The 26,835-nt window shown below is 46.2% G+C and overlaps 2 protein-coding genes across 2 annotated transcripts in view; both read right to left on the reverse strand.

The window, feature by feature from the left end:
* The window catches only part of LOC132764371 (tRNA-dihydrouridine(47) synthase [NAD(P)(+)]-like), a 47,652-nt gene extending 32,334 nt beyond the window's left edge, over positions 1-15,318 (reverse strand). Inside the window, exons 1-5 of the mRNA XM_067472498.1 lie at positions 15,124-15,318; positions 12,345-12,549; positions 7,950-8,411; positions 2,130-2,171; positions 1,871-2,026 (exon numbers count right to left, since the gene is read on the reverse strand). Coding sequence (XP_067328599.1) covers positions 1,871-2,026; positions 2,130-2,171; positions 7,950-8,411; positions 12,345-12,549; positions 15,124-15,158 — 900 coding nt within the window. The 5' untranslated portion in view covers positions 15,159-15,318. The remainder of the gene's footprint in view (positions 1-1,870; positions 2,027-2,129; positions 2,172-7,949; positions 8,412-12,344; positions 12,550-15,123) is intronic.
* Positions 15,319-21,293: 5,975 nt separating this feature from the next.
* LOC132764373 (tRNA-dihydrouridine(47) synthase [NAD(P)(+)]-like) overlaps positions 21,294-26,835 on the reverse strand; it is a 37,247-nt gene continuing 31,705 nt past the window's right edge. The window contains exon 13 of the mRNA XM_067472499.1: positions 21,294-21,441. Coding sequence (XP_067328600.1) covers positions 21,375-21,441 — 67 coding nt within the window. The 3' untranslated portion in view covers positions 21,294-21,374. The remainder of the gene's footprint in view (positions 21,442-26,835) is intronic.

Below are 26,835 nucleotides of genomic sequence, written 5' to 3' on the forward strand. Positions count from 1 at the left end.
TATACATATACACATGCATGCACACATACATACACACTTATACTCATATACACATGCACACATACATATACATACATGTATGTATATATATATATATATATATATATATATATATATATATATCTCCAAGCACACACATATATACATATACCTATGCACACACAAATATACACATGCACACATACATACACACACACACCTACACTCATATACACATGAACACATACATACACATATGTGTATGTATATGTGTGTGTGTGTATGTATGTATGTATGTATGTATGTATGTGTGTGTATATATATATATATATATATATATATATATCCCCAAGCACACACAAATATACACACATATATACATATACACATGCACTCACAAATATACACATGCACACATACACATATATAAACACAAATATGCATATAGACAAGCACACACATATACACAATATACATATGCACATATAAACACACAAATATATACACACATATATATACATCTACACACAAATTTGCACACACCCCCCCCACACACACAGATCTACGCAAACACACATATATACACAGATACACAAATATATACACTCATATATATATACACAAAACATATATACAGACTGGGCCACAGCAACGCGTGGCAGTGGACGGCTAGTCTATCTATATATATAAAAATGCTCTGTACATAATGAGTTCCTTAAAAACAAAAGAACCAATGAACGAAATCACACCAAATTTGGCAACAAAACATCTCACAACACAAGGAGTGACCATCACTCAAAAAATTATGATTTTGTCATTTGGGAGTTGTAGTTGCTGGGATTTATAGTTTACCTACAATCAAGGCACATTCTGAACTCCACCAACGATGGAATTGAACCAAACCTGGCACACAGGACTCCCCTGACCAACAGAAAACACTAGAAGGGTTTGGTGGGCATTGACCTTGAGTTTGGGAGTTGTAGTTCACCTACATCTAGAGAACACTGTGCACTCAAGCCATGATGGATCTGGACCCAACTTGGCACGAATACCCAATATGCCCAAATGTGAACACTGGTGGAGTTTGGAGAAAATAGACCTTGACATTTGGGAGTTGTAGTTGCTGGGATTTATAGTTCACCTACAATCAAAGAGCATTCTGAACTCCACCAACGATGGAATTGAACCAAACCTGGCACACAGAACTCCCATGACCAACAGAAAACACTAGAAGGGTTTGGTGGGAATTGACCTTGAGTTTGGGAGTTGTAGTTCACCTACATCCAGAGACTCAAACAATGATGGATCTGGACCAGACCTTTCACAGATACTCAATATGCCCGAATGTGAACATTAGTGGAGTTTGGGGAAAGTAGACCTTGACATTTGGGATTTGTAGTTACTGGGATTTATAGTTCACCTACAATCAAAGAGCATTCTGAACTCTACCAACGATGGCATTGAACCAAACCAAGGCACACAGGACTCCCCTGACCAACAGAAAACACTGGAAGGGTTTGGTGGGCATTGACCTTGTGTTTGGGAGTTGTAGTTCACCTACATCTAGAGAGCACTGTGGACTCAAACAATGATGGATCTGGACCAAACTTGGCACAAGCACTCAATACACCCAAATATGAGCACAGATGGAGTTTGGGGGAAATAGATCTTGACATTTGGGAGTTGTAGTTGCTGGGATTTATAGTTCACCTACAATCAAACAGCATTCTGAACCCCACCAAGGATAGAATTGGCCCAAACTTTCCACACAACCCCTACGACCAACAGAAAATACTGTGTTTTCTGATGGTCCGGCGACCCCTCTGACACCCCCTCGCGACCCCCCTAGGGGTCCCGACCCCTAGGTTGAGAAACGCTGTTCTAGAGCTACCTGGATGCCAAAAAAGTCTTCCGATTCATGACGGTGTACTGATCCTGCAAACTGCTCCAGCTCCCCCTGGCAAAACTTGTCGGAAGAAAAGATCTCGCCGCAGGTGATGTCCGCTCCAAACCGCTTGCAAATCCTCCGGAAAGGGAGGTTGCCCCACTGAAATCCGAGAGAAGGGAGAGGGTTGCAAATGGACTGAACTGGTTTTGACCAAAAGGATGTTTTGTTTCCACTCGAGAGAGCAAATAAAGCATTGACCTACCTCTGCTAAGGGGGATAAGTAAAGCTTCCCAAGAACGTCCAACTGTGAAGACAGAGAAAAGATTTATTTACTACCTTCTCACCCCGAAGGACACTCAGAGTGGCTTACAAGTAAAAAGTGAAGAGAGAGGGGTCCAGGGGACAGTTCCATCTTGTCTCCTGCATATGTCATCACCTGGGGACCCCTCTACCCAGTACTAACTGTTGCTCTGGGCCAGAGTGAAGAGAGAGGGGACCAGGGGACAGTTCCATCTTGTCTCCTGCATATGTCATCACTTGGGGACCCCTCTACCCAGCACCAACCGCCGCTCTGGGCCAGAGTGAAGAGAGAGGGGACCAGGGGACAGTTCCATCTTGTCTCCTGCATATGTCATCACCTGGGGACCCCTCTACCCAGCAACAACTGCCGCTCTGGGCCAGAGTGAAGAGAGAGGGGACCAGGGGACAGTTCCATCTTGTCTCCTGCATATGTCATCACTTGGGGACCCCTCCACCCAGCACCAACTGCCACTCAGGGCCATAGTGAAGAGAGAGGGGACCAGGGGACAGTTCCATCTTGTCTCCTGCATATGTCATCACCTGGGGACCCCTCTACCCAGCACCAACCGCCGCTCTGGGCCAGAGTGAAGAGAGAGTGGACCAGGGGACAGTTCCATCTTGTCTCCTGCATATGTCATCACTTGGGGACCCCTCCCCCCAGCATCAACTGCCACTCAGGGCCAGAGTGAAGAGAGAGGGGATCAGGGAACAGTTCCATCTTGTCTCCTGCATATGTCATCACTTGGGGACCCCTCCACCCAGCACCAACTGCCACTCAGGGCCATAGTGAAGAGAGAGGGGACCAGGGGACAGTTCCATCTTGTCTCCTGCATATGTCTTCACCTTGGGACCCCTCTACCCAGCACCAACCGCCGCTCTAGGCCAGAGTGAAGAGAGAGGGGACCAGGGGACAGTTCCATCTTGTCTCCTGCATATGTCATCACTTGAGGACCCCTCCCCCCAGCATCAACTGCCACTCAGAGCCAAAGTGAAGAGAGAGCGGGCCAGGGGACAGTTCCATCTTGTCTCCTGCATATGTCATCACTTGGGGGGCCCTCCCCCCAGCACCAACTGCCACTCAGGGCCGGAGTGAAGAGAGAGGGGACCAGGGGACAGTTCCAACTTGTCTCCTGCATATGTCATCACCTGGGGACCCCTCTACCCAGCACCAACTGCCGCTCTGGGCCAGAGTGAAGAGAGAGGGGACCAGGGGACAGTTCCATCTTGTCTCCTGCATATGTCATCACTTGAGGACCCCTCTACCCAGCACCAACTGCCGCTCTGGGCCAGAGTGAAGAGAGAGGGGACCAGGGGACAGTTCCATCTTGTCTCCTGCATATGTCATCACCTGGGGACCCCTCTACCCAGCACCAACCGCCGCTCTGGGCCAGAGTGAAGAGAGAGGGGACCAGGGGACAGTTCCACCTTGTCTCCTGCATATGTCATCACCTGGGGATCCCTCTACCCAGCACCAACCACCGCTCTGGGCCAGAGTGAAGAGAGAGGGGACCAGGGGACAGTTCCATCTTGTCTCCTGCATATGTCATCACCTGGGGACCCCTCTACCCAGCACCAACCACCGCTCTGGGCCAGAGTGAAGAGAGAGGGGACCAGGGGACAGTTCCATCTTGTCTCCTGCATATGTCATCACCTGGGGACCCCTCTACCCAGCACCAACTGCCGCTCTGGGCCAGAGTGAAGAGAGAGGGGACCAGGGGACAGTTCCATCTTGTCTCCTACATATGTCATCACCTGGGGACCCCTCTACCCAGCACCAACCGCCGCTCTGGGCCAGAGTGAAGAGAGAGGGGACCAGGGGACAGTTCCATCTTGTCTCCTGCATATGCCATCACCTGGAGACCCCTCTACCCAGCACCAACTGCCGCTCTGGGCCAGAGTGAAGAGAGAGGGGACCAGGGGACAGTTCCACCTTGTCTCCTGCATATGTCATCACCTGGGGACCCCTCTACCCAGCACCAACCGCCGCTCTGGGCCAGAGTGAAGAGAGAGGGGACCAGGGGACAGTTCTATCTTGTCTCCTGCATATGTCATCACCTGGGGACCCCTCTACCCAGCACCAACCGCCGCTCTGGGCCAGAGTGAAGAGAGAGGGGACCAAGGGAAAGTTCCATCTTGTCTCCTGCATATGTCATCACCTGGGGACCGCTCTACCCAGCACCAACCACCGCTCTGGGCCAGAGTGAAGAGAGAGGGGACCAGGGGACAGTTCCACCTTGTCTCCTGCATATGTCATCACCTGGGGACCCCTCTACCCAGCACCAACCGCCGCTCTGGGCCAGAGTGAAGAGAGAGGGGACCAGGGGAAAGTTCCATCTTGTCTCCTGCATATGTCATCACCTGGGGACCCCTCTAACCAGCACCAACCGCCGCTCTGGGCCAGAGTGAAGAGAGAGGGGACCAGGGGAAAGTTCTATTTTGTCTCCTGCATATGTCATCACCTGGGGACCCCTCTACCCAGCACCAACCGCCGCTCTGGGCCAGAGTGAAGAGAGAGGGGACCAGGGGACAGTTCCATCTTGTCTCCTGCATATGTCATCACCTGGGGACCCTTCTACCCAGCACCAACCGCCGCTCTGGGCCAGAGTGAAGAGAGAGGGGACCAGGGGACAGTTCCATCTTGTCTCCTGCATATGTCATCACCTGGGGACCCCTCTACCCAGCACCAACCGCCGCTCTGGGCCAGAGTTAAGAGAGAGGGGACCAGGGGACAGTTCCACCTTGTCTCCTGCATATGTCATCACCTGGGGACCCCTCTACCCAGCACCAACTGCCGCTCTGGGCCAGAGTGAAGAGAGAGGGGACCAGGGGACAGTTCCATCTTGTCTCCTGCATATGTCATCACCTGGGGACCCCTCTACCCAGCACCAACCGCCGCTCTGGGCCAGAGTGAAGAGAGAGGGGACCAGGGGACAGTTCCACCTTGTCTCCTGCATATGTCATCACCTGGGGACCCCTCTACCCAGCACCAACCGCCGCTCTGGGCCAGAGTGAAGAGAGAGGGGACCAGGGGACAGTTCCACCTTGTCTCCTGCATATGTCATCACTTGGGAACCCCTCCCCCCAGCACCAACTGCCACTCAGGGCCAGAGTGAAGAGAGAGGGGCCAGGGGACAGTTCCATCTTGTCTCCTGCATGTGTCATCACTTGGGGACCCCTCCCCCCAGCACCAACTGCCACTCAGGGCCAGAGTGAAGAGAGAGGGGACCAGGGGACAGTTCCATCTTGTCTCCTGCATATGTCATCACTCGGGGACCCCTCCCCCCAGCACCAACTGCCACTCAGGGCCAAAGTGAAGAGAGAGCGGGCCAGGGGACAGTTCCATCTTGTCTCCTGCATATGTCATCACTTGGGGATCCCTCCCCCCAGCACCAACTGCCACTCAGGGCCGGAGTGAAGAGAGAGGGGACCAGGGGACAGTTCCATCTTGTCTCCTGCATATGTCATCACCTGGGGACCCCTCTACTCAGCACCAACCGCCGCTCTGGGCCATAGTGAAGAGAGAGGGGACCAGGGGACAGTTCCGTCTTGTCTCCTGCATATGTCATCACTTGGGGACCCCTCTACCCAGCACCAACTGCCACTCAGGGCCAAAGTGAAGAGAGAGGGGACCAGGGGAGAGTTCCATCTTGTCTCCTGCATATGTCATCACCTGGGGACCCCTCTACCCAGCACCAACTGCCGCTCTGGGCCAGAGTGAAGAGAGAGGGGACCAGGGGACAGTTCCATCTTGTCTCCTGCATATGTCATCACTTGGGGACCCCTCCCGCCAGCACCAACTGCCACTTAGGGCCAGAGTGAAGAGAGAGGGGACCAGGGGACAGTTCCATCTTGTCTCCTGCATATGTCTTCACCTGGGGACCCCTCTACCCAGCACCAACTGCCGCTCTGGGCCATAGTGAAGAGAGAGGGGACCAGGGGACAGTTCCATCTTGTCTCCTGCATATGTCATCATTTGGGGACCCCTCCCCCCAGCACCAACTGCCACTCAGGGCCAAAGTGAAGAGAGAGCGGGCCAGGGGACAGTTCCATCTTGTCTCCTGCATATGTCATCACTTGGGGACCCCTCCCCCCAGCACCAACTGCCACTCAGGGCCAGAGTGAAGAGAGAGGGGATCAGGGGACAGTTCCACCTTGTCTCCTGCATATGTCATCACTTGGGGACCCCTCCCCCCAGCACCAACTGCCACTCAGGGCCAGAGTGAAGAGAGAGGGGATCAGGGGACAGTTCTATCTTGTCTCCTGCATATGTCTTCAACTGGGGACCCCTCCCCCCAGCCCCAACTGCAACTCAGGGCCCGAATGAAGAGAGAGGGGACCAGGGGACAGTTCCACCTTGTCTCCTGCATATGTCATCAGTTGGGGACCCCTCCCGCCAGCACCAACTGCCACTCAGGGCCAGAGTGAAGAGAGAAGGGACCAGGGGAGAGTTCCACCTTGTCTCCTGCATATGTCATCAACTGGGGTCCCCTCTACCCAGCACCAACTGCCACTCAGGGCCAGAGTGAATAGAGAGGGGACCAGGGGACAGTTCCGCCTTGTCTCCTGCATATGTCATCACTTGGGAACCCCTCCCCCCAGCACCAACTGCCACTCAGGGCCAGAGTGGAGAGAGAGGGGATCAGGGGACAGTTCCATCTTGTCTCCTGCATATGTCATCACTTGGGAACCACTCTCCCCAGCACCAACTGCCACTCAGGGCCAGAGTGAAGAGAGAGGGGAGCAGGGGACAGTTCCGCCTTGTCTCCTGCATATGTCATCAGTTGGAGACCCCTCTCCCCAGCACCACCTGGCACTCTGGGCCAAAGTGAAGAGAGAGGGGACCAGGGGACAGTTCCACCTTGTCTCTTGCATATGTCATCAACTGGGGACCCCTCCCCCCCAGCACCAACCACCGCTCTGGGCCAGAGTGAAGAGAGGGCCAGGGGACAGTTCCACCTTGTCTCCTGTGCTATGTTAATAATATTATATAATATAATGTAATATTATATTATAATGCAATATAATAATAAATTATAATTATAATTATATATATGGTGTATTGTTTTTACTGTTTACTGTTATTGCTTAATGTTTTGATTTGCTTCATGGTTTATGTGTATTGTTGTTTTATTGAGGCCTTGGCCTTTGTAAGCCGCATCGAGTCCTTCAGGAGATGCTAGTGGGGTACAAATAAAATTAATAATAATAATAATAATTATTATTATTATATTACATGTAATATTATTAATAATATTACAATATAATTGTATAATACAATATAGTAATATTTAATATTAATATTTATTGTACTATGCTAATAATATAAAATATTGTGTGTATAGGGCGGAATATAAATGCAGTAAATAAATAAATATGTTTGAACCTTTGGTGGAAAAGTCAATTATAAAACAAATTGTGGCTGCTTGGATTACTCTTTGTAGTAAGGCACCTCCAGGAAACGCAAGCCTTTGTGCCTATGATGTGCTCCCAGGCAGGAGAGAGTGCTGCTCCATTCCCATATCTTTTTTTTCTCGCAGGGCCATTACAAAACAAATTACGGCTGATTGGATTACTATTACTATTACTATTGAATTCTTCTTTAGTGATTTCTCCCTTTTTCCACTTCTTGTGCATGTCTCTTTTGTGTTTTAGCACAGTTAGAAGTTCTTTGGACATCCAAAGAACCTTTCCGCCTGTGATGAGCTCCCAGACAGGAGAGAATGGTGTGCGAATACATCCAGGTGAGGACCAAACAGTCTGCCCCATTTCCTATCCTCCATACCTTTTTTTTCTCGCAGGGCCTCAGCCTTATAAGGTCCTCATCTGTCAGGACACCGAGGGTGGGCGGAGTCTTGGGGGGCATTAACAGAGGAATTTTTGGTGGCAAATCGGATTTGGAATCAAGAGGACGGGGTATTCCCTTCTCTCCTGCAGCCTTCACGAGGCATTGGAGGTAGTCTTTGGACTTGCGAAAGGGAAACGCTTTCAGCTCTCCGGCAAGGCGAAGCATACGGTTCTTCACAGTTGGGTTCGCCATGTGTACCATCCACAGCTCTTCGTTGACCAGGTTCTGGAAGTCCGATCCCAAGTGGGCCCCACCGAAGCGGCAGGAGATCCCATATCGGCACTTGCCGAACAGCGAAAAGAGAACGCAGCAGTCTCCAATGTCCGGTGGCTTGGTGGCAAGGTACTTCTGGCGATCGTGCTGCCAGGGACACTTGGAGCCGAACCGACACTTCTCACCCTTAAACGAAAGGAAGATGCCATGAGGTCACGTCCACCAATCCCACCACCGTCTAGAGCTGGAAGAGACTATAAAAGCCATCTAGTCTAGATTCCCTCATGGGTCCTCTAAGATTATTATTATTATTAGTAGTAGTAGCAGCAGTAGTAGTATTTGAAACACAACAAGATGGGTCCACAGCAGACACTCTGCTGGCTGTTGTATTAGATCGCAAGTTGGACACTTCCCAAGTGTCTAGGACTGTGTGATGTATTATTATTATTATTATTACTATTATTAGAAACACAACAAGATGGGTTCACAGCAGACATTCTGCTGGTTGTTGAATTGGATCACACGTTGGACTATTCCCAAATGTCTAGGACTGTGTGATGTATTATTATTATTATTATTATTATTATTATTATTATTAGAAACACAACAAGATGAGACTACAGCAGACACTCTGCTGGCTGTTGTACTGGATCACACGTCCGACAATTCCCAAATGTCTAGGACTGTGTGACTTATTATTATTATTATTATTATTATTATTATTATTATTAGAAACACAACAAAATGAGTCCCCAGCAGACACTCTGCTGGCTGTTGTATTAGATCGCAAATTGGACACTTCCCAAGAGTCTAGGACCTTGTGATGCATTAATATTATTATTATTATTACTATTATTAGAAACACAACAAGATGAGACTACAGCAGACACTCTGCTGGCTGTTGTACTGGATCACACGTCGGACAATTCCCAAGTGTCTAGGACTGTGTGACTTATTATTATTATTACTATTATCATTATTATTATTATTAGAAACACAACAAGATGAGACTACAGCAGACACTCTGCTGGCTGTTGTACTGGATCACACGTCCGACAATTCCCAAATGTCTAGGACTGTGTGACTTATTATTATTATTATTATTATTATTATTATTATTAGAAACACAACAAAATGAGTCCCCAGCAGACACTCTGCTGACTGTTGTATTAGATCACACGTTGGACAAGTCCCAAGTGTCTAGGACTGTGTGATGTATTATTATTATTATTATTATTATTATTATTATTATTATTAGAAACACAACAAGATGAGTCCACAGCAGACACTCTGCTGGCTGTTGTACTGGATCACACGTCGGACAATTCCCAAGTGTCTAGGACTGTGTGATGTATTATTATTATTATTATTATTATTACTATTATTAGAAACACAACAAGATGAGTCCCCAGCAGACACTCTGCTGGCTGTTGTATTAGATCGCAAGTTGGACACTTCCCAAGAGTCTAGGACCTTGTGATGCATTAATATTATTATTATTATTACTATTATTAGAAACACAACAAGATGAGTCCACAGCAGACACTCTGCTGGCTGTTGAATTGGATCACACGTCGGACAATTCCCAAGTGTCTAGGACTGTGTGACTTATTATTATTATTACTATTATTATTATTATTATTATTATTATTATTAGAAACACAACAAGATGAGACTACAGCAGACACTCTGCTGGCTGTTGAATTGGATCACATGTCGGACAATTCCCAAGTGTCTAGGACCTTGTGATGTATTATTATTATTATTATTATTATTATTATTATTACTATTATTAGAAACACAACAAGGTGAGTCTACAGTAGACACTCTGCTGGCTGTTGTATTAGATCGCAAGTTGGACACTTCCCAAGAGTCTAGGACTGTGTGATGCATTAATATTATTATTATTATTACTATTATAAGAAACACAACAAGATGAGACTACAGCAGACACTCTGCTGGCTGTTGTACTGGATCACACGTCGGACAATTCCCAAGTGTCTAGGACTGTGTGACTTATTATTATTATTACTATTATCATTATTATTATTATTATTAGAAACACAACAAGGTGAGTCTACAGCAGACACTCTGCTGGCTGTTGAATTGGATCACACGTTGGACAATTCCCAAATGTCTAGGATCTTGTGATGTATTATTATTATTATTATTATTATTATTAGTAGTAGTAGTAGTAGTAGTAGTAGCAGTAGTAGTATTTGAAACACAACAAGATGGGTCCACAGCAGACACTCTGCTTGCTGTTGAATTGGATCACATGTCAGTCACTTCCCTATTATTATTATTATTATTATTAGAATCACAACAAGATGAGACCAGAGCAGACACTCTGCTGGCTGTTGTACTGGATCACACGTTGGACAATTCCCAAATGTCTAGGACTGTGTGATGTATTATTATTATTATTATTATTATTATTAGAAACACAACAAGATGAGACTACAGCAGACACTCTGCTGGCTGTTGAATTGGATCACACGTCGGACAATTCCCAAATATCTAGGACTGTGTGATGTATTATTATTATTATTATTATTATTATTAGAAACACAACAAGATGAGTCTACAGCAGACACTCTGCTGGCTGTTGAATTGGATCACACGACAGACTATTATTATTATTATTATTATTATTATTATTATTAGAAACACAACCAGATGAGTTCCCAGCAGACACTCTGCTGGCTGTTGTATTAGATCGCAAGTTGGACACTTCCCAAGTGTCTAGGACTGTGTGATGTATTATTATTATTATTATTATTATTATTATTAGAAACACAACAAAATGAGACTACAGCAGACACTCTGCTGGCTGTTGAATTGGATCACACGTTGGACAATTCCCAAATGCCTAGGACCTTGTGATGCATTATTATTATTATTATTATTATTATTATTATTATTATTATTAGAAACACAACAAGATGAGTCTACAGCAGACACTCTGCTGGCTGTTGTATTGGATCACACGTCGGACACTTCCCAATTATTATTATTATTATTATTATTATTATTATTAGAAACACAACAAGATGAGACTGCAGCAGACACTCTGCTGGTTGTTGAATTGGATCACACGTTGGACTATTCCCAAATGTCTAGGACTGTGTGATGTATTATTATTATTATTATTATTATTACTATTATTAGAATCATAGAATCAAAGAGTTGGAAGAGACCTCATGGGCCATCCAGTCCAACACAACAAGATGAGACTACAGCAGACACTCTGCTGGCTGTTGTACTGGATCACACGTGGGACAGTTCCCAAATGTCTAGGACTGTGTGACTTATTATTATTATTACTATTACTATTATTATTATTATTATTATTAGAAACACAACAAGGTGAGTCTACAGCAGACACTCTGCTGGTTGTTGAATTGGATCACACGTTGGACAATTCCTAAATGTCTAGGACTGTGTGATGTATTATTATTATTATTATTATTACTATTATTAGAAACACAACCAGATGAGTTCCCAGCAGACACTCTGCTGGCTGTTGTATTAGATCGCAAATTGGACACTTCCCAAGTGTCTAGGACCTTGTGATGCATTATTATTATTATTATTATTATTATTATTATTATTATTATTAGAAACACAACAAGATGAGTTCACAGCAGACACTCTGCTGGCTGTTGTATTGGATCACACGTCGGACAATTCCCAAGTGTCTAGGACTGTGTGATGTATTATTATTATTATTATTATTATTATTATTATTATTAGAAACACAACAAGATGAGACTACAGCAGACACTCTGCTGGCTGTTGAATTGGATCACATGTCGGACACTTCCCAATAATAATAATAATAATAATTATTATTATTATTATTATTAGAAACACAACAAGATGAGTCTACAGCAGACACTCTGCTGGCTGTTGAATTGGATAAATAAATAAACAAAATTGATTGAGGTTCTGGGTTTGAGCCTGCCACTTTTGGACTCTTGCTTGCTGAGGTATTCCAGCAAGCACTTCCCTATTGTTGCTGTTGTTATTATTATTCTGGGTACCTTTCGAAAAGGAAAGAAGGGCAGAAAATAAGTTCAAAAAGAATGTCAGGTGAGTCATCCGTGAAAACTTTACCGTGAAGCAGTCCTTCCTCGTCTTCTTCCTCTTCTTCGTTTTTGTTGCTGGCTTGGCGGAAGACGACTCCAACACCGGGGCTGGAGATGCTCCCGGCTCCAAGATCTCCGATGCTTCTGCATTGTTTGGGTCGCCATCTTTTTCCCCACTCGGCCCTTTGTCGCGATCAACGCTGGAACTCACCGCTGCCTCAATAGAGGAGGTCCTGGAAGAGAAGAGGGTTAGAATCCCCCAGTGGGAAGGGAACCCCAAGGGCCATCTAGTCCAACCCCATTCCGCCAGGTAGGAAAACACAATCAAATCACCCCCAGATAAAGAAAAACACAAATTTTGCAAGCTTGGCTGTTGATTAAAGGCAGAGACATCTCCAGCGCATCCCTTGTTTGTGTATCAACCAGCACGTCAACGACTTAATTCAAGAAATAGTTTTCTAAGATCACTGGAACACCTCAGCAAGCGAGAGTCCAAAAGTGGCAGGCTCAAACCCAGAATCTCACTCAATTTTGTTTATTTATTTATCATGTCAGGGTCAACCAGACAGTTGTATTACATTTTTAACAAGACAAACAAACAGACAAAACACAAAGTCTGCAAGCTTGGTAGTTGATTAAATGTCCTTTGACCAGTATCTGGCCACTTGGAGTGCCTCTGGTGTTACTATAAAAAGGCCCTCCATTGTGCATGTAACAAGAATCAGGTTGAATCGCAGCAAGTGGTCTGTAGTTTGCTCTTCTTCGCACTCACACGTCGTGGACTCCACTTTGTGGCCCCATTTCTTGAGGTTGGTTCTGCATCTCGTGATGCCAGAGCGCATTCTGTTCAGCGCCTTCCACGTCGCCCAATCTTCTATGTGCCCAGGGGAGAGTCTCTCATTGGGTATCAGCCATTGGTTTGAGCCTGCCACTTTTGGACTCTCGCTTGCTGAAGTGTTCCAGCGAGTGTCTCTGTAGATCTTAGAAAACTATTTCTTGATTTGAGTCATTGACGTGCTGGCTGATACCCAAACAGGGGATGAGCTGGAGATGTCTCTGCCTTGGTCCTTTCACTATTGGCTGCTACTTCCAGGCAGATGTCAGGTGGTGCAATACCGGCTAAGCAGTGTAATTTCTCCAGTCGTGTAGGGCGCAGACACCCCGTGATAATGCGGCATGTCTCATTAAGAGCCACATCCACTGTTTTAGTGTGGTGAGATGTGTTCCACACTGGGCATGCGTACTCATCAGCAGAGTAGCATAGCGCAAGGGCAGATGTCTTCACTGTGTCTGGTTGTAATCCCCAGGTTGTGCCAGTCAGCTTTCGTATGATATTGTTTTTGCTTGATGTTCAGGCATCGCAAGTGGTGAACCTGACTCAGCACATAGAAAATGGCTTTTAAAGGCAGCAGATCACAGGAGCTGTCTTCATAGACCTGTCCACAGCTTATGAGACTGTCGACCACCACCGCTTCCTCCTGAGAAAAATGTGTAATATCACAAAGGACGACCACCTCATAGGAAACTTGCTACAAAACAGGAGCTTTTTTGTTGAGTTCCAGGGCCGGAGAAGCAGATGGCGGAAACAGAAGAACGGCCTGCCTCAGGGGAGCGTGCTTGCTCCATCCATGTTCAACATCTACACAAATGACCAGCCACTGCCAGAAGGGACAGAGAGCTTCATCTATGCTGATGATTGTGCCATCACCGCTCAAGCAGGGAGCTTTGAGATGGTAGAACAGAAGCTCTCCGAAGCTAGGTGCTCTTACTGCCTATTACAGGAAAACCAGCTGATCCCTAATCCATCTAAAACACAGACATATGCTTTTCACCTTAAGAACAGACAAGCATCCCAAGCTCTGAGGATTATGACCTGGGAAGGAATCCCACTGGAGCATTGCAGCACACCCAAATACCTGGGAGTCACTCTGGACCGTGCTCTGACCTACAAGAAGCACTGCCTGAACATCACGCAAAAAGTGGGTGCTAGAAACAATATCATACGAAAGCTGACTGGCACAACTTGGGGATCACAACCAGACACAGTGAAGACATCTGTGAAGACTACGCTATTCTGCTGCTGAGTATGCATGCCCAGTGTGGAACATATCTCACCACACTAAAACAGTGGATGTGGCTCTTAATGAGACATGCTGCATTATCACGGGGTGTCTGCGCCCCACACCACTGGAGAAATTACACTGCTTAGCCGGTATTGCACCACCTGACATTCGCCGGGAAGTAGCAGCCAATAGTGAAAGGACCAAGGCAGAGACATCTCCAGCTCATCCCTTGTTTGGGTATCAGCCAGCACATCAATGACTTAAATCTAGAAATAGTTTTCTAAGATCTACAGAGACACTCAGTGGAACACCCCAGCAAGCGAGAGTCCAAAAGTGGCAGGCTCAAACCCAGAGCCTTAAGCAATGAGAGACTCGCCCCTGGGCACACAGAAGACTTGGAAAGCGCTGAACAGACTATGGTCTGGCACCACGAGATGCAGAGCCAACCTCAAGAAATGGGGCCACAAAGTGGAATCCACGACATGCGAGTGGGGAGAAGAGCCAACCACTGACCACCTGCTGCAATGCACCCTGAGCCCTGCCACATGCACAATGGAGGACCTTCTTGCGGCAACACCAATAATGGAAGAACTTCCTAATTGGGAGAGCTGTTCAGCAGTGGAACTCTCTGCCCTAGAGTGTGGTGGAGGCTCCTTTTTTGGAGGCTTTGAAACAGAGGCTGGATGGCCATCTGTCGGGGGTGCTTTGAATGCAACTTTGAGAGGGAAAGGTACTTCTACTTACTGAGATTCCTTGGGGGCCTCCCCAGAAGCCTCCATTTCCCGGAAGAAGAGGTCTCTTCCCTCCAAATCCTTTTCCTCCAGGAAGAAGCCTCTTGAATCCTTGCAAGGAGAGAACCAAGTTTAAAAAGGGCCTCTGTCTTTTAAAATCCTAAGCCCCGCCCCTTGCATGCCTCCCTCCGGCCAATCAACGGCTAGAACGCAGTTCCGGTTTGGGCCGCAAGTGAGCTCAGGAAAGCTGCTTTGAGACTTTGTTTACACTTTGCCCTTCCGGTTTGTACCGGAACTGACACCAGGGGCGCCTCTAGCCCAGTGAAATCTATGGTCTTGTTCCTCCAAGTGGAAGGAGATGGGATTAGGGAAGGATTTGGAGGGAAGAGAGCTCTTCTTCCGGGAAATGGAGGCCTCTATTGAGACCCCCAAGGAATATCAATAGGTAGAAGTGGCTTTCCCTCCCAAAATGTGGCTGCAGAGTAAGCTTGGAGCCAGAAGTCTTTGAGATTGGGAGATATTTCCATCTCCAGCCTCTTAGAAGCTTCATAGACACCTAATAAATACATAATTTGAATTTCTCTCTGCAACGTTTTGTGTGAACTATGAGAAAGCCAAGGTACCACTGTCTTAGCCTCTTTATTTGTTATAGAACCCCAGTATGCTGATGACAACGTAGCCTGTGCGCATTCAGAAGACCTATATCTATTACAGAACCCCAGTATGCTGATGATAATGTAGTCTGTGCACACTCAGAAGACCTACAACATCTGTTATAGAACCCCAGTATGCTGATGAAAACGTAGCCTGTGCGCATTCAGAAGACCTACAACATCTGTTATAGAACCCCAATATGCTGATGATAACGTAGTCTGCACATTCAGAAGACCTACAACATGTTACAGAACCCCAATATGCTGACGATAACGTAGCCTGTGCGCATTCAGAAGACCTACATCTATTACAGAACCCCAGTATGCTGATGATAACGTAGTCTGTGTGCATTCAGAAGACCTACAACATCTGTTATAGAACTCCAATATGCTGATGATAACGTAGTCTGTTTGCATTCAGAAGACCTACAACATCTATTACAGAACCCCAGTATGCTGATGATAACGTAGTCTGTGCGCATTCAGAAGACCTACAACATCTGTTATAGAATCATAGAATCAAAGAGTTGGAAGAGACCTCCTGGGCCGTCCAGTCCAACCCCATTCTGCCAAGAAGCAGGAATATTGCATTCAAATCACCCCTGACAGATGGCCACCCAGCCTCTGTTTAAAAGCTTCCAAAGAAGGAGCCTCCACCACACTCCCACGCAGAGAGTTCCACTGCTGAACGGCTCTCACAGTCAGGAAGTTCTTCCTCATGTTCAGATGGAATCTCCTCTCAGATGAAAGAAGGAAGGAAGGAAGGAAAGAAAGAGAGAGAGAAGGGGAAATGAAAGGAAAGGAAAAGGAAGGAAGGAAGGAAAGAAGGAAGACAAGAAGGAAGGCAGATAGGAAAAAGACTAGTTGATGCCAGAGCCTTTGCAGCTCGATTTTGAGGAAGAATGGAAAGAAAGAGAGAGAAAGGGAAATGAAAGGAAAGGAGAAAGAATCATAGAATCATGGAATCCTAGAGTTGGAAGAGACCTCCTGGGCCGTCCAGTCCAACCCCATTGTGCCAAGAAGCAGGAATATTGCATTCAAAGCACCCCTGACAGATGGCCATCCAGCCTCTGTTTAAAAGCTTCCAAAGAAGGAGCCTCCACCACACTCCGGGGCAGAGAGTTCCACTGCTGAACGGCTCTCACAGTCAGAAAGTTGTTCCTCATGTTCAGATGGAATCTCCTCTCTTGTAGTTTGAAGCCATTGTTCTGCGTCCTAGTCTCCAAGGAAGCAGAAAACAAGCTTGCTCCCTCCTCCCTGTGGCTTCCTCCCACATATTTATACATGGCTATCATGTCTCCTCTCAGCCTTCTCTTCTTCAGGCTAAACATGCCCAGCTCCTTAAGCCGCTCCTCATAGGGCTTGTTCTCCAGACCCTTGATCATTTTAGTCGCTCTCCTCTGGACACATTTCAGTTTGTCAATATCTCTCTTGAATTGTGGTGCCCAGAATTGGACGCAATATTCCAGGTGTGGTCTAACCAAGGCAGAATAGAGCATGGGGAGCATGACTTCCCTAGATCTAGACACTAGGCTCCTCTTGATGCAGGCCAAAATCCCATTGGCTTTTTTTTGCCGCCACATCACATTCCTGGCTCATGTTTAACTTGTTGTCCACGAGGACTCCAAGATCTTTTTCACACGTACTGCTCTCGAGCCAGGCATTGTCTCCCATTCTATATCTTTGCATTTTGTTTTTCCTGCCAAAGTGGAGTATCTTGCATTTGTCACTGTTAAACTTCATTTTGTTAGTTTTGGCCATTCATCTCTCTAATCTGTCAAGTTAATTAGTTAATTAAACCATCAGAAAGCAAATCTGCCACTGTCTCAACCTCTTTTAAGTAAAGAGTGTTTAATAGTAATAATAATAACTTTATTTATATCCCTCCACCATCTCCCCTCAGGAAGTTTGATTTAAACGAAGATACAACTTCAGAAAGGCAGATTGGACTACATTCTCAGTCATGTTAGATGACATGATCACATCGGCCGTGCCAATTCCTGAGAAATACGAGCACTTTATTGAAATCGTGAAAACCTGCTCACGGGCCTCGATACCGAGAGGCTGCAGAACCAACTACCTTCAGGGCATTCCTCCTGAAACAGCTGCCTTGTTGGAAAACTATTACAGGCTCCACAACAAAGACCCATTGAGTGAGCAAACCCTTCAGGCATTGTGTCCTCCATCTCTGAAACCAAGAAAGAACAGTGGATCAAGCTGATCACAGAGGTCGACATGGGCAGAAGCAGCCAGAAGGCGTGGAGGCTGCTGAGAAGGTTAAGCAACGACCCTCACAAACTAATACCCATGCCAACATAAAGGCAGATCAGATAGCACACCAACTCTTGAAGAACGGGAAACCCAACTTTGCCACCAAAGTAGGAAAGAAACCAATAGCCAGACAACCAGAGATTGAGAACAACAACCTCCATGAACCCTTTACATCTACTGAATTGGACATGGCTCTCAACAAATGTAAAAATGGCAAAGCAGCTGGCCTGGATGATCTACGGATGGAACAAATCAAGAACTTTGGTCCAAAAGCAAGGTGCTGACTGCTGGAGCTGATGAACAACTGCACTGCATCCTGTCAGATCCCCAAAATCTGGAGGAAAGCAAGAGTCATCGCCATCTTGAAGCCAGGCAAAGACCATAATGATCCAAAAAGGTACAGACCAATCTTCCTGTTGTGCCACCTCTACAAAGCTCTCACATCCGTAGGTGACTATGGGGAATACTTTTATCTACAGGTTCAGATTTCTGAGATATTTATTTGTCGTGTCAGAGCAACCAGTCCATTATATTACATTTCTAACAACAAAGCAAACAAACAGAAAAGTACAAAACTTGTGAGTTTGGTAGTTGGTTAAATGTCCTTTGACCAGTATCTGGCCACTTGGGAGTGCTTCCAGTGTTGCTGCAAGAAGGTCCTCCATTGTGCATGTGGCAGGGCTCAGGTTGCATTGCAGCATGTGGTCAGTGGTTTGCTCTTCTCCACACTCGCATGTCGAGGATTCCACTTTGTAGCCCCATTTCTTAAGGTTGGCTCTGCATCTCGTGGTGCCAGAGCGCAGTCTGTTCAGTGCCTTCCAAGTCGCCCAGTCTTCTGTGTGCCCAGCGGGGGGGAGTCTCTCATTTGGTATCAGCCATTGGTTGAGATGCTGGGTTTGAGCCTGCCACTTTTGGACTCTCGCTTGCTGAGGTGTTCCAGGAAGTGTCTCTGTAGATCTTAGAAAGCTATGTCTAGATTTAAGTCATTGACGTGCTGGCTGATACCCAAACAGGGGATGAGCTGGAGATGTCTCTGCCTTGGTCCTTTCACTATTGGCTGCCATTTCCCGGTGGATGTCAGTGTAATTTCTCCAGTGGTGTGGGGCGCAGACACCCCGTGATAATGCGGCATGGCTCATTAAGAGCCACATCCACTGTGGGGGACATGAGAAGACATGTCCACTGTGGGGGACATGAGAGAAGCCTCCTCGCAGGATTGCAAGACATCCGGGCGTCCTTGGGCAATGTCTTCGTAGACGGCTGATTCTCTCGCCACAGAAGCGACCAGCATGCAAGCGACCAGCATTTCTGAGATGATGTCCAAATTTCTCTGGTCTTTTCCTGCCCTCTGCGGTTGAGAGCCGGAATTGCGCCTGCCAGGAAAAGCCCATGGTAAACATCAACAACCTTAGATATGCAGATGATACCACTTTGATGGCTGATGGTCAACCCTCCTGTTCAAGGAGCTCCACCGGTTGCCATTCATTTTCCGGACCCAATTCAAGGTGCAGGTTCTTACCTACAAAGCCCTGAACGGTTTGGGACCCGCCTACCTGTGTGACCGCATCTCTGTATACGAACCCACACGAACTCTTCGATCATCTGGAGAGGCCCTGCTCTCGATCCCACCTGCATCACAGGCGCGATTGGTGGGGATGAGAGAGAGGGCCTTTTCGGTGGTGGCCCCTCGACTCTGGAACTCACTCCCTAAGGACATCAGGCAGGCCCCAACTCTGGTAGTCTTTAGGAGGAGTTTGAAGACATGGTTGTTCCAGTGTGCCTTCCCAGAATAATGATCCCATAGCACTTTGTCCTCCAAAGCACTTAACATATTAGTTAGAACGGCCTGCCTCAGGGGAGCGTGCTCGCTCCATCCATGTTCAACATCTACACAAATGACCAGCCACTCCGAGAAGGGACAGAGAGTTTCATCTATGCTGATGATCGTGCCATTACCACTCAAGCAGGGAGCTTTGAGATGGTTGAACAGAAGCTCTCCGAAGCTCTAGGAGCTCTAACTGCCTATTACAGGGAAAACTAACTGATCCCTAAACCATCTAAAACACAGACATGTGCCTTTCACCTTAAGAACAGACAAGCATTCCGAGCTCTGAGGATTATCACCTGGGAAGGAATCCCACTGGAGCATTGCAGCGCACCCAAATACCTGGGAGTCACTCTGGACCGTGCTCTGACATACAAGAAGCACTGCCTGAACATCAAACAAAAAGTGGGTGCTAGAAACAAACAATACCATACGAAAGCTGACTGGCACAACCTGGGGATCACAACCAGACACAGTGAAGACATCTGCCCTTGCGCTATGCTACTCTGCTGCTGAGTACGCATGTCCAGTGTGGAACACATCTCACCACACTAAAACAGTAGATGTGGCTCTTAATGAGACATGCCGCATTATCACGGGGTGTCTGCGCCCTACACCACTGGAGAAATTACACTGCTTAGCTGGTATTGCACCACCTGACATCCACCGAGAAGTAGCAGCCAATAGTGAAAGAACCAAGGCAGAGACATCTCCAGCTCATCCCCTGTTTGGATATCAGCCAGCACGTCAATTACTTAAATCAAGACATCGTTTTCTTAGATCTACAGAGACACTCTCTGGAACACCTCAGCAAGCGAGAGTTCAAAAGTGGCAGGCTCAAACCCAGCACCTCAATCCGTGTGTGATACCAGATGAGAGACTCCCCCCTGGGCACACAGAAGAAGACTGGGCGACTTGGAAGGCGCTGAACAGATTGCGCTCTGGAACCACGAGATGCAGAGCCAACCTCAAGAAATGGGGCCACAAAGTGGAGTCCACGACATGCGAGTGTGGAGAAGAGCAAACCACTGACCACCTGCTGCAATGCAACCTGAGCCCTGCCACATGATGCACAATGGAGGACCTCCTTGTGGCAACACCAGAGGCACTCCAAGTGGCCAGATACTGGTCAAAGGACATTGAATCAACTACCAAACTTGCAAAATTTGTGTCTTTTTTAATCTGTTTGTTTGTTTTGTTCTGTTAGAAATGTAATACAATGTTCTGGTTGCGGATGACACGATAAATAAAAACATATTAGTTCTGCTTGTATGTTTCCACAACGCCACGTTCACCTTTTCGCCCATGTCCTGGCATCATTTCCAATTTTAACTTTTACATTTGGCCTTCCCACAGTTTTTAATATTGTGTTGTCTTATTGTCAATTGCAATAAGACACTGAAATCTTGGTCCAGACAAGAACAGACACACAGGTACATAACATTAAATTTTAATTAACAACGAGAACGAAAATAATTACGACATGTACATTTGCCTCCTCTTCCACTACAGCGCCTAGCCGTTCATATCGTGTTCCATTGGGAAGGTGAAGCCAGGTGAGACTGGACCCAAAAACATCTCGCTGCGAAAAGGTGACACAAGAAGAGGGTAAGGCAAAATATTAATGTACAAACCAGCGTTTCTCAACCTGGGGGTCGGGACCCCTGGAAGGGTCACAAGGGGGTGTCTGAGGGGTCACCAGAGACCATCAGAAAACACAGTATTTTCTGTTGGTCACAGGGGTTCTGTGTGGGAAGTTTGGCCCAATTCTATTGTTGGTGGGGTTCGGGATGCTTTTTGACCCTAGGTAAGCTATACATCCCAGCAACCACAACTCCCAGATGGCAATGTCTATTTCCCCCAAACTCCATCAGTGTCCACATTTGGGCATATTGAGTATTCGTACCAAGTTTGGTCCAGATCCATCATTGTTTGAGTCCACAATGCTCTCTGGATGTAGGTGAACTACAACTCCCAAACTCAAGGTCAATGCCCATCAAACCTTTCCAGTATTTTCTATTGGTCACAGGATTTCTGAGTGCCAAGTTTAGTTCAATTACATCATTGGTGGAGTTCAGAATGATCCTTGATTGTAGGTGAACTATAAATCCCAGCAACTATCAACTCCCAAATGTCAAGATCTATTTTCCTCAAACTCCACCAGTGTTCACATTTGTGCATATTGAGTATTCGTACCAAGTTTGGTCCAGATCCATCATTGTTTGAGTCCACAATGCTCTCTGGATGTAGGTGAACTACAACTCCAAAACTCAAGGTCAATGCCCATCAAACCTTTCCAGTATTTTCTATTGGTCACTGGATTTCTGAGTGCCAAGTTTAGTTCAATTACATCATTGGTGGAGTTCAGAATGTTCTTTGATTGTAGGTGAACTATAAATCCCAGCAACTATCAACTCCCAAATGTCAAGATCTGTTTTCTAGGCTTGGGCAATCCATGGTTCTAAATGGTTCTAAAGTACTTACAAAACTAAAGTTCTGGTGGTGAAAATTTCAGAACTCTAACAAAACTCTCAAAATTTCATAATAAATGGCAGTTCCTAATTGGTTCTGTCATTAAAATCACCAATAATGAAATAATAATTAAATTTTGAAAGTTTTGTTAGAGTTCTGAAATTTTCACCACCAGAACTTTAGTTTTGTAAGTACTTTAGAACCATTTAGAACCATGGATTGCCCAAGCCTACTATTTTCCTCAAACCCCACCAGTGTTCACATTTGTGCATATTGAGTATTCATGCCAAGTTTGGTCCAGATCCATCATCGTTTGAGTCCATAGTGCTCTCTGGATGTAGGTAAACTACAACTCCAAAAATCAAGGTCAATGTCCACCAAACTTTTCCAGTATTTTCTATTGGTCATGGGAGTTCTGTGTGCCAGGTTTGGTTCAATTCCATCATTGGTGGAGTTCAGAATGATCCTTGATTGTAGGTGAACTCTAAATCCCAGCAACTATCAACTCCCAAATGTCAAAATTCTATTTTCCTCAAATTCCACCAGTGTTCACATTTGTGCATATTGAGTATTCATGCCAAGTTAGGTCCAGATCCAGCATCGTTTGAGTCCATAGTGCTCTCTGGATGGAGGTGAACTACAACTTCAAAACTCAAGGTCAATGCCCATCAAACCTTTCCAGTATTTTCTATTGGTCACTGGATTTCTGAGTGCCAAGTTTAGTTCAATTACATCGTTGGTGGAGTTCAGAATGTTCTTTGATTGTAGGTGAACTATAAATCCCAGCAACTATCAACTCCCAAATGTCAAAATTCTATTTTCCTCAAACTCCACCAGTGTTCACATTTGTGCATATTGAGTATTCATGCCAAGTTAGGTCCAGATCCAGCATTGTCTGAGTCCATAGTGCTCTCTGGATGGAGGTGAACTACAACTCCAAAACTCAAGGTCCACCAAACTCTTCCAGTATTTTCTGTTGGTCATGGGAGTTCTGTGTGCCAGGTTTGGTTCAATTCCATCATTGGTGGAGTTCAGAATGATCCTTGATTGTAGGTGAACTAAAATGCCAGCAACTACAACTCCCAAATGACAACATTAACCTCCCCAACCCCATATCTGTAAGTATGGACCTGAAACAATAAACATGACGAAACACCCTGACTTCCAATAGGGATTGGAAGGGGCTGGATAACAATCTGTTGGGGGGTGATTTGAATCTGTTTTCCTTCATGGGTTGGACTGGATGACCTTTGGGGTCTTATCCATCTCTGATAATAGATAATAGGAATTTGGTAGGTCTTCCAATGCAACTCTATGCGGGAAGCATGCCATTGAATTGCCTGGATAGTCTAGCAATTTCCATAAAGAGGTAATTTCCCCAAAGATTCAGCTGAGTGAAATGGCGGAGAGAAGGCTGCCATAAGTCCCCATGATGCCAAGATGATGGATCAATAATAATAATAATAATAACAATAATAATACTACTAATAATAAATACAATCGAATTCTACAAAAGAAATAACCAAGAAGAGTTAGCCCTATTAAGTCTCGATGCAGAAAAGGCGTTTGATAATTTAAATTGGGATTTTTTAAAAAATCTATATAAATAAAAATGTAATGTTCTTTTGTGGGATTAACAGAACTCAAAAACCACTAGACGAATTGACACCAAATTTTGACACAAGACACCTAACAACCCAATGTATGTCCTTCACTCAAAAAAATTGATTTTGTCATTTGTGAGTTGTAGTTGCTGGGATTTATAGTTCACCTACAATCAAAGAGCATTCTGAACCCCACCAACGATGGAATTGAACCAAACTTTGCACACAGTTCTCCCATGACCAACAGAAAATACTCGAAAGGTTTGGTGGGCAGTGTCCTTTGGTTTTGGAGTTGTAGTTCACCTACATCCAGAGAGCACTGTGGACTCAAACAAAGATCGATCTGGACCAAACTCTACACGAATACTCAATATGGCCAAATGTGAACACTTGTGGAGATTGGGGAAAATAGAATCTTGGCATTTGTGAGTTGTAGTTGCTGGGATTTATAGTTCACCTACAATCAAAGAGCATTCTGAACCCCACCAACGATGGAATTGAACCAAACTTGGCACATAGTTCTCCCCTGACCAACAGAAAATACTGGAAGGGTTTGGTGGGCAGTGTCCTTTGGTTTTGGAATTGTAGTTCACCTACTTCCAGAGAACACTGTGGACTCAAACAAGGATGGATCTAGACCAAACTCTACACGAATACTCAATATGACCAAATGTGAACACTGGTGGAGTTTGGGGAAAATAGAATCTTGACATTTGGGAGTTGTCATTGCTGGGATTTATAGTTCACCTACAATCAAAGAGCATTCTGAACGATGGAATTGAACCAAACTTGGCACATAGTTCTCCCATGATCAACAAAAAATACTGGAAGGGTTTGGTGGGCAGTGTCCTTTGGTTTTGGAGTTGTAGTTCACCTACTTCCAGAGAACACTGTGGGCTCAAACAAGGATGGATCTGGACCAAACTCTACACGAATACTCAATATGCCCAAATGTGAACACTGGTGGAGTTTGGGGAAAATAGAATCTTGACATTTGGGATTTGTAGTTCACCTACAATCACAGAGCGTTCTGAACCGCACCAACGATATAATTGGGCCAAATCTCCCACACAGAACCCCCATGACCACCAGAGTGGGCCACAGCAACGTGTGACAGGGGACGGCTAGTAATAATAATAATAATAATTATTATTATTATTTATTTATACCCCACCACCATCTCCGGAAGGGGACTCGGGGCGACTTAAATGAGGCCAAGCCCAACAACACATCAATAAAACAACAAAGCAGTAAGCAAATAAAACAATACAGTTAACATAACTCACATATAGGCAATAACACCTTGAACAGAAGGGTTGACCGCTCCCTGTAAGTTGCTCCAGTAATTAACCTGGTTGCCAATAATTTCCGAGCCGTCTTCAAGGGCAGCCCCACGTAGAGTGCATTACAGTAATCCAATCTGGAGGTGACTAAGGCATGGACCACCCTGGCCAGATCCTCCTTCCCGAGGTATGGACGCAGTTGGCGCACGAGTCTTAATTGTGCGAAGGCCCTCCCGGCCACCGCCGACGCCTGAGCTTCAAGCGTAAGTGATGAGTCCAGGAGGACACCCAAGTTGCGGAGCTGTGACTTCACGGGGAGTGCAACCCCATCGAGCACAGGTTGCCACCCGATACCCCGATCCGGCTTACGATCGACCAGGAGGACCTCTGTCTTGTCAGGATTGATCCTCAGCTTATTCATTCTCATCCAGAAAGCCACAGCGGCCAGGCATTCGTCCAATACCCGAGGGGCTTCCTTGGAATTAGGTGGAAAAGAGTAGTAGAGTTGGGCGTCATCTACGTAGAGATGGCACCCAACTCCAAAACTCCGGATGACCTCTCCCAGCGGTTTCATGTAGATGTTAAAAAGCATGGGAGACAAAATAGAGCCTTGTGGGACCCCACAGGTCAAAGGCCAGGGGTCTGAGCAGGCGTCTCTTAGCTTCACCATCTGGGAACGATCCTCCAAACCTTGGGCTTGGCTACTACAGCATTCTCTCTGGGGCTGCCCTTGGAGGCTATTTGGAAATCACACAAGACACTTAATTCGGTTACAAAAAAGGGGAAATCAGTCAAAGGCCAGGGGTCCAAGCAGGTGTCCCCCAGCTTCACCATCTGGGAACGATCCTCCAAACTTCGGGCTTGGCTACTACGGCATTCTCTCTGGGGCTGCCCTGGGAAGCTATTTGGAAATCATACAAGACACTTAACTCGGTTACAAAAAAGGGGAAATCAGTCAAAGGCCAGGGGTCCAAGCAGGTGTCCCCCAGCTTCACCATCTGGGAACGATCCTCCAAACTTCGGGCTTGGCTACTACGGCATTCTCTCTGGGGCTGCCCTTGGAGGCTATTTGGAAATCACACAAGACACTTAATTCGGTTACAAAAAAGGGGAAATCAGTCAAAGGCCAGGGGTCCAAGCAGGTGTCCCCCAGCTTCACCATCTGGGAACGATCCTCCAAACTTCGGGCTTGGCTACTACGGCATTCTCTCTGGGGCTGCCCTTGGAGGCTATTTGGAAATCACACAAGACACTTAATTCGGTTACAAAAAAGGGGAAATCAGTCAAAGGCCAGGGGTCCAAGCAGGTGTCCCCCAGCTTCACCATCTGGGAACGATCCTCCAAACTTCGGGCTTGGCTACTACGGCATTCTCTCTGGGGCTGCCCTTGGAGGCTATTTGGAAATCACACAAGACACTTAATTCGGTTACAAAAAAGGGGAAATCAGTCAAAGGCCAGGGGTCCAAGCAGGTGTCCCCCAGCTTCACCATCTGGGAACGATCCTCCAAACCTCGGGCTTGGCTACTACAGCATTCTCTCTGGGGCTGCCCTTGGAGGCTATTTGGAAATCACACAAGACACTTAATTCGGTTACAAAAAAGGGGAAATCAGTCAAAG

This window comes from Anolis sagrei, chromosome 12 (assembly GCF_037176765.1).
Source record: "Anolis sagrei isolate rAnoSag1 chromosome 12, rAnoSag1.mat, whole genome shotgun sequence".
In the NCBI taxonomy this organism is placed as follows: domain Eukaryota; kingdom Metazoa; phylum Chordata; class Lepidosauria; order Squamata; family Dactyloidae; genus Anolis; species Anolis sagrei.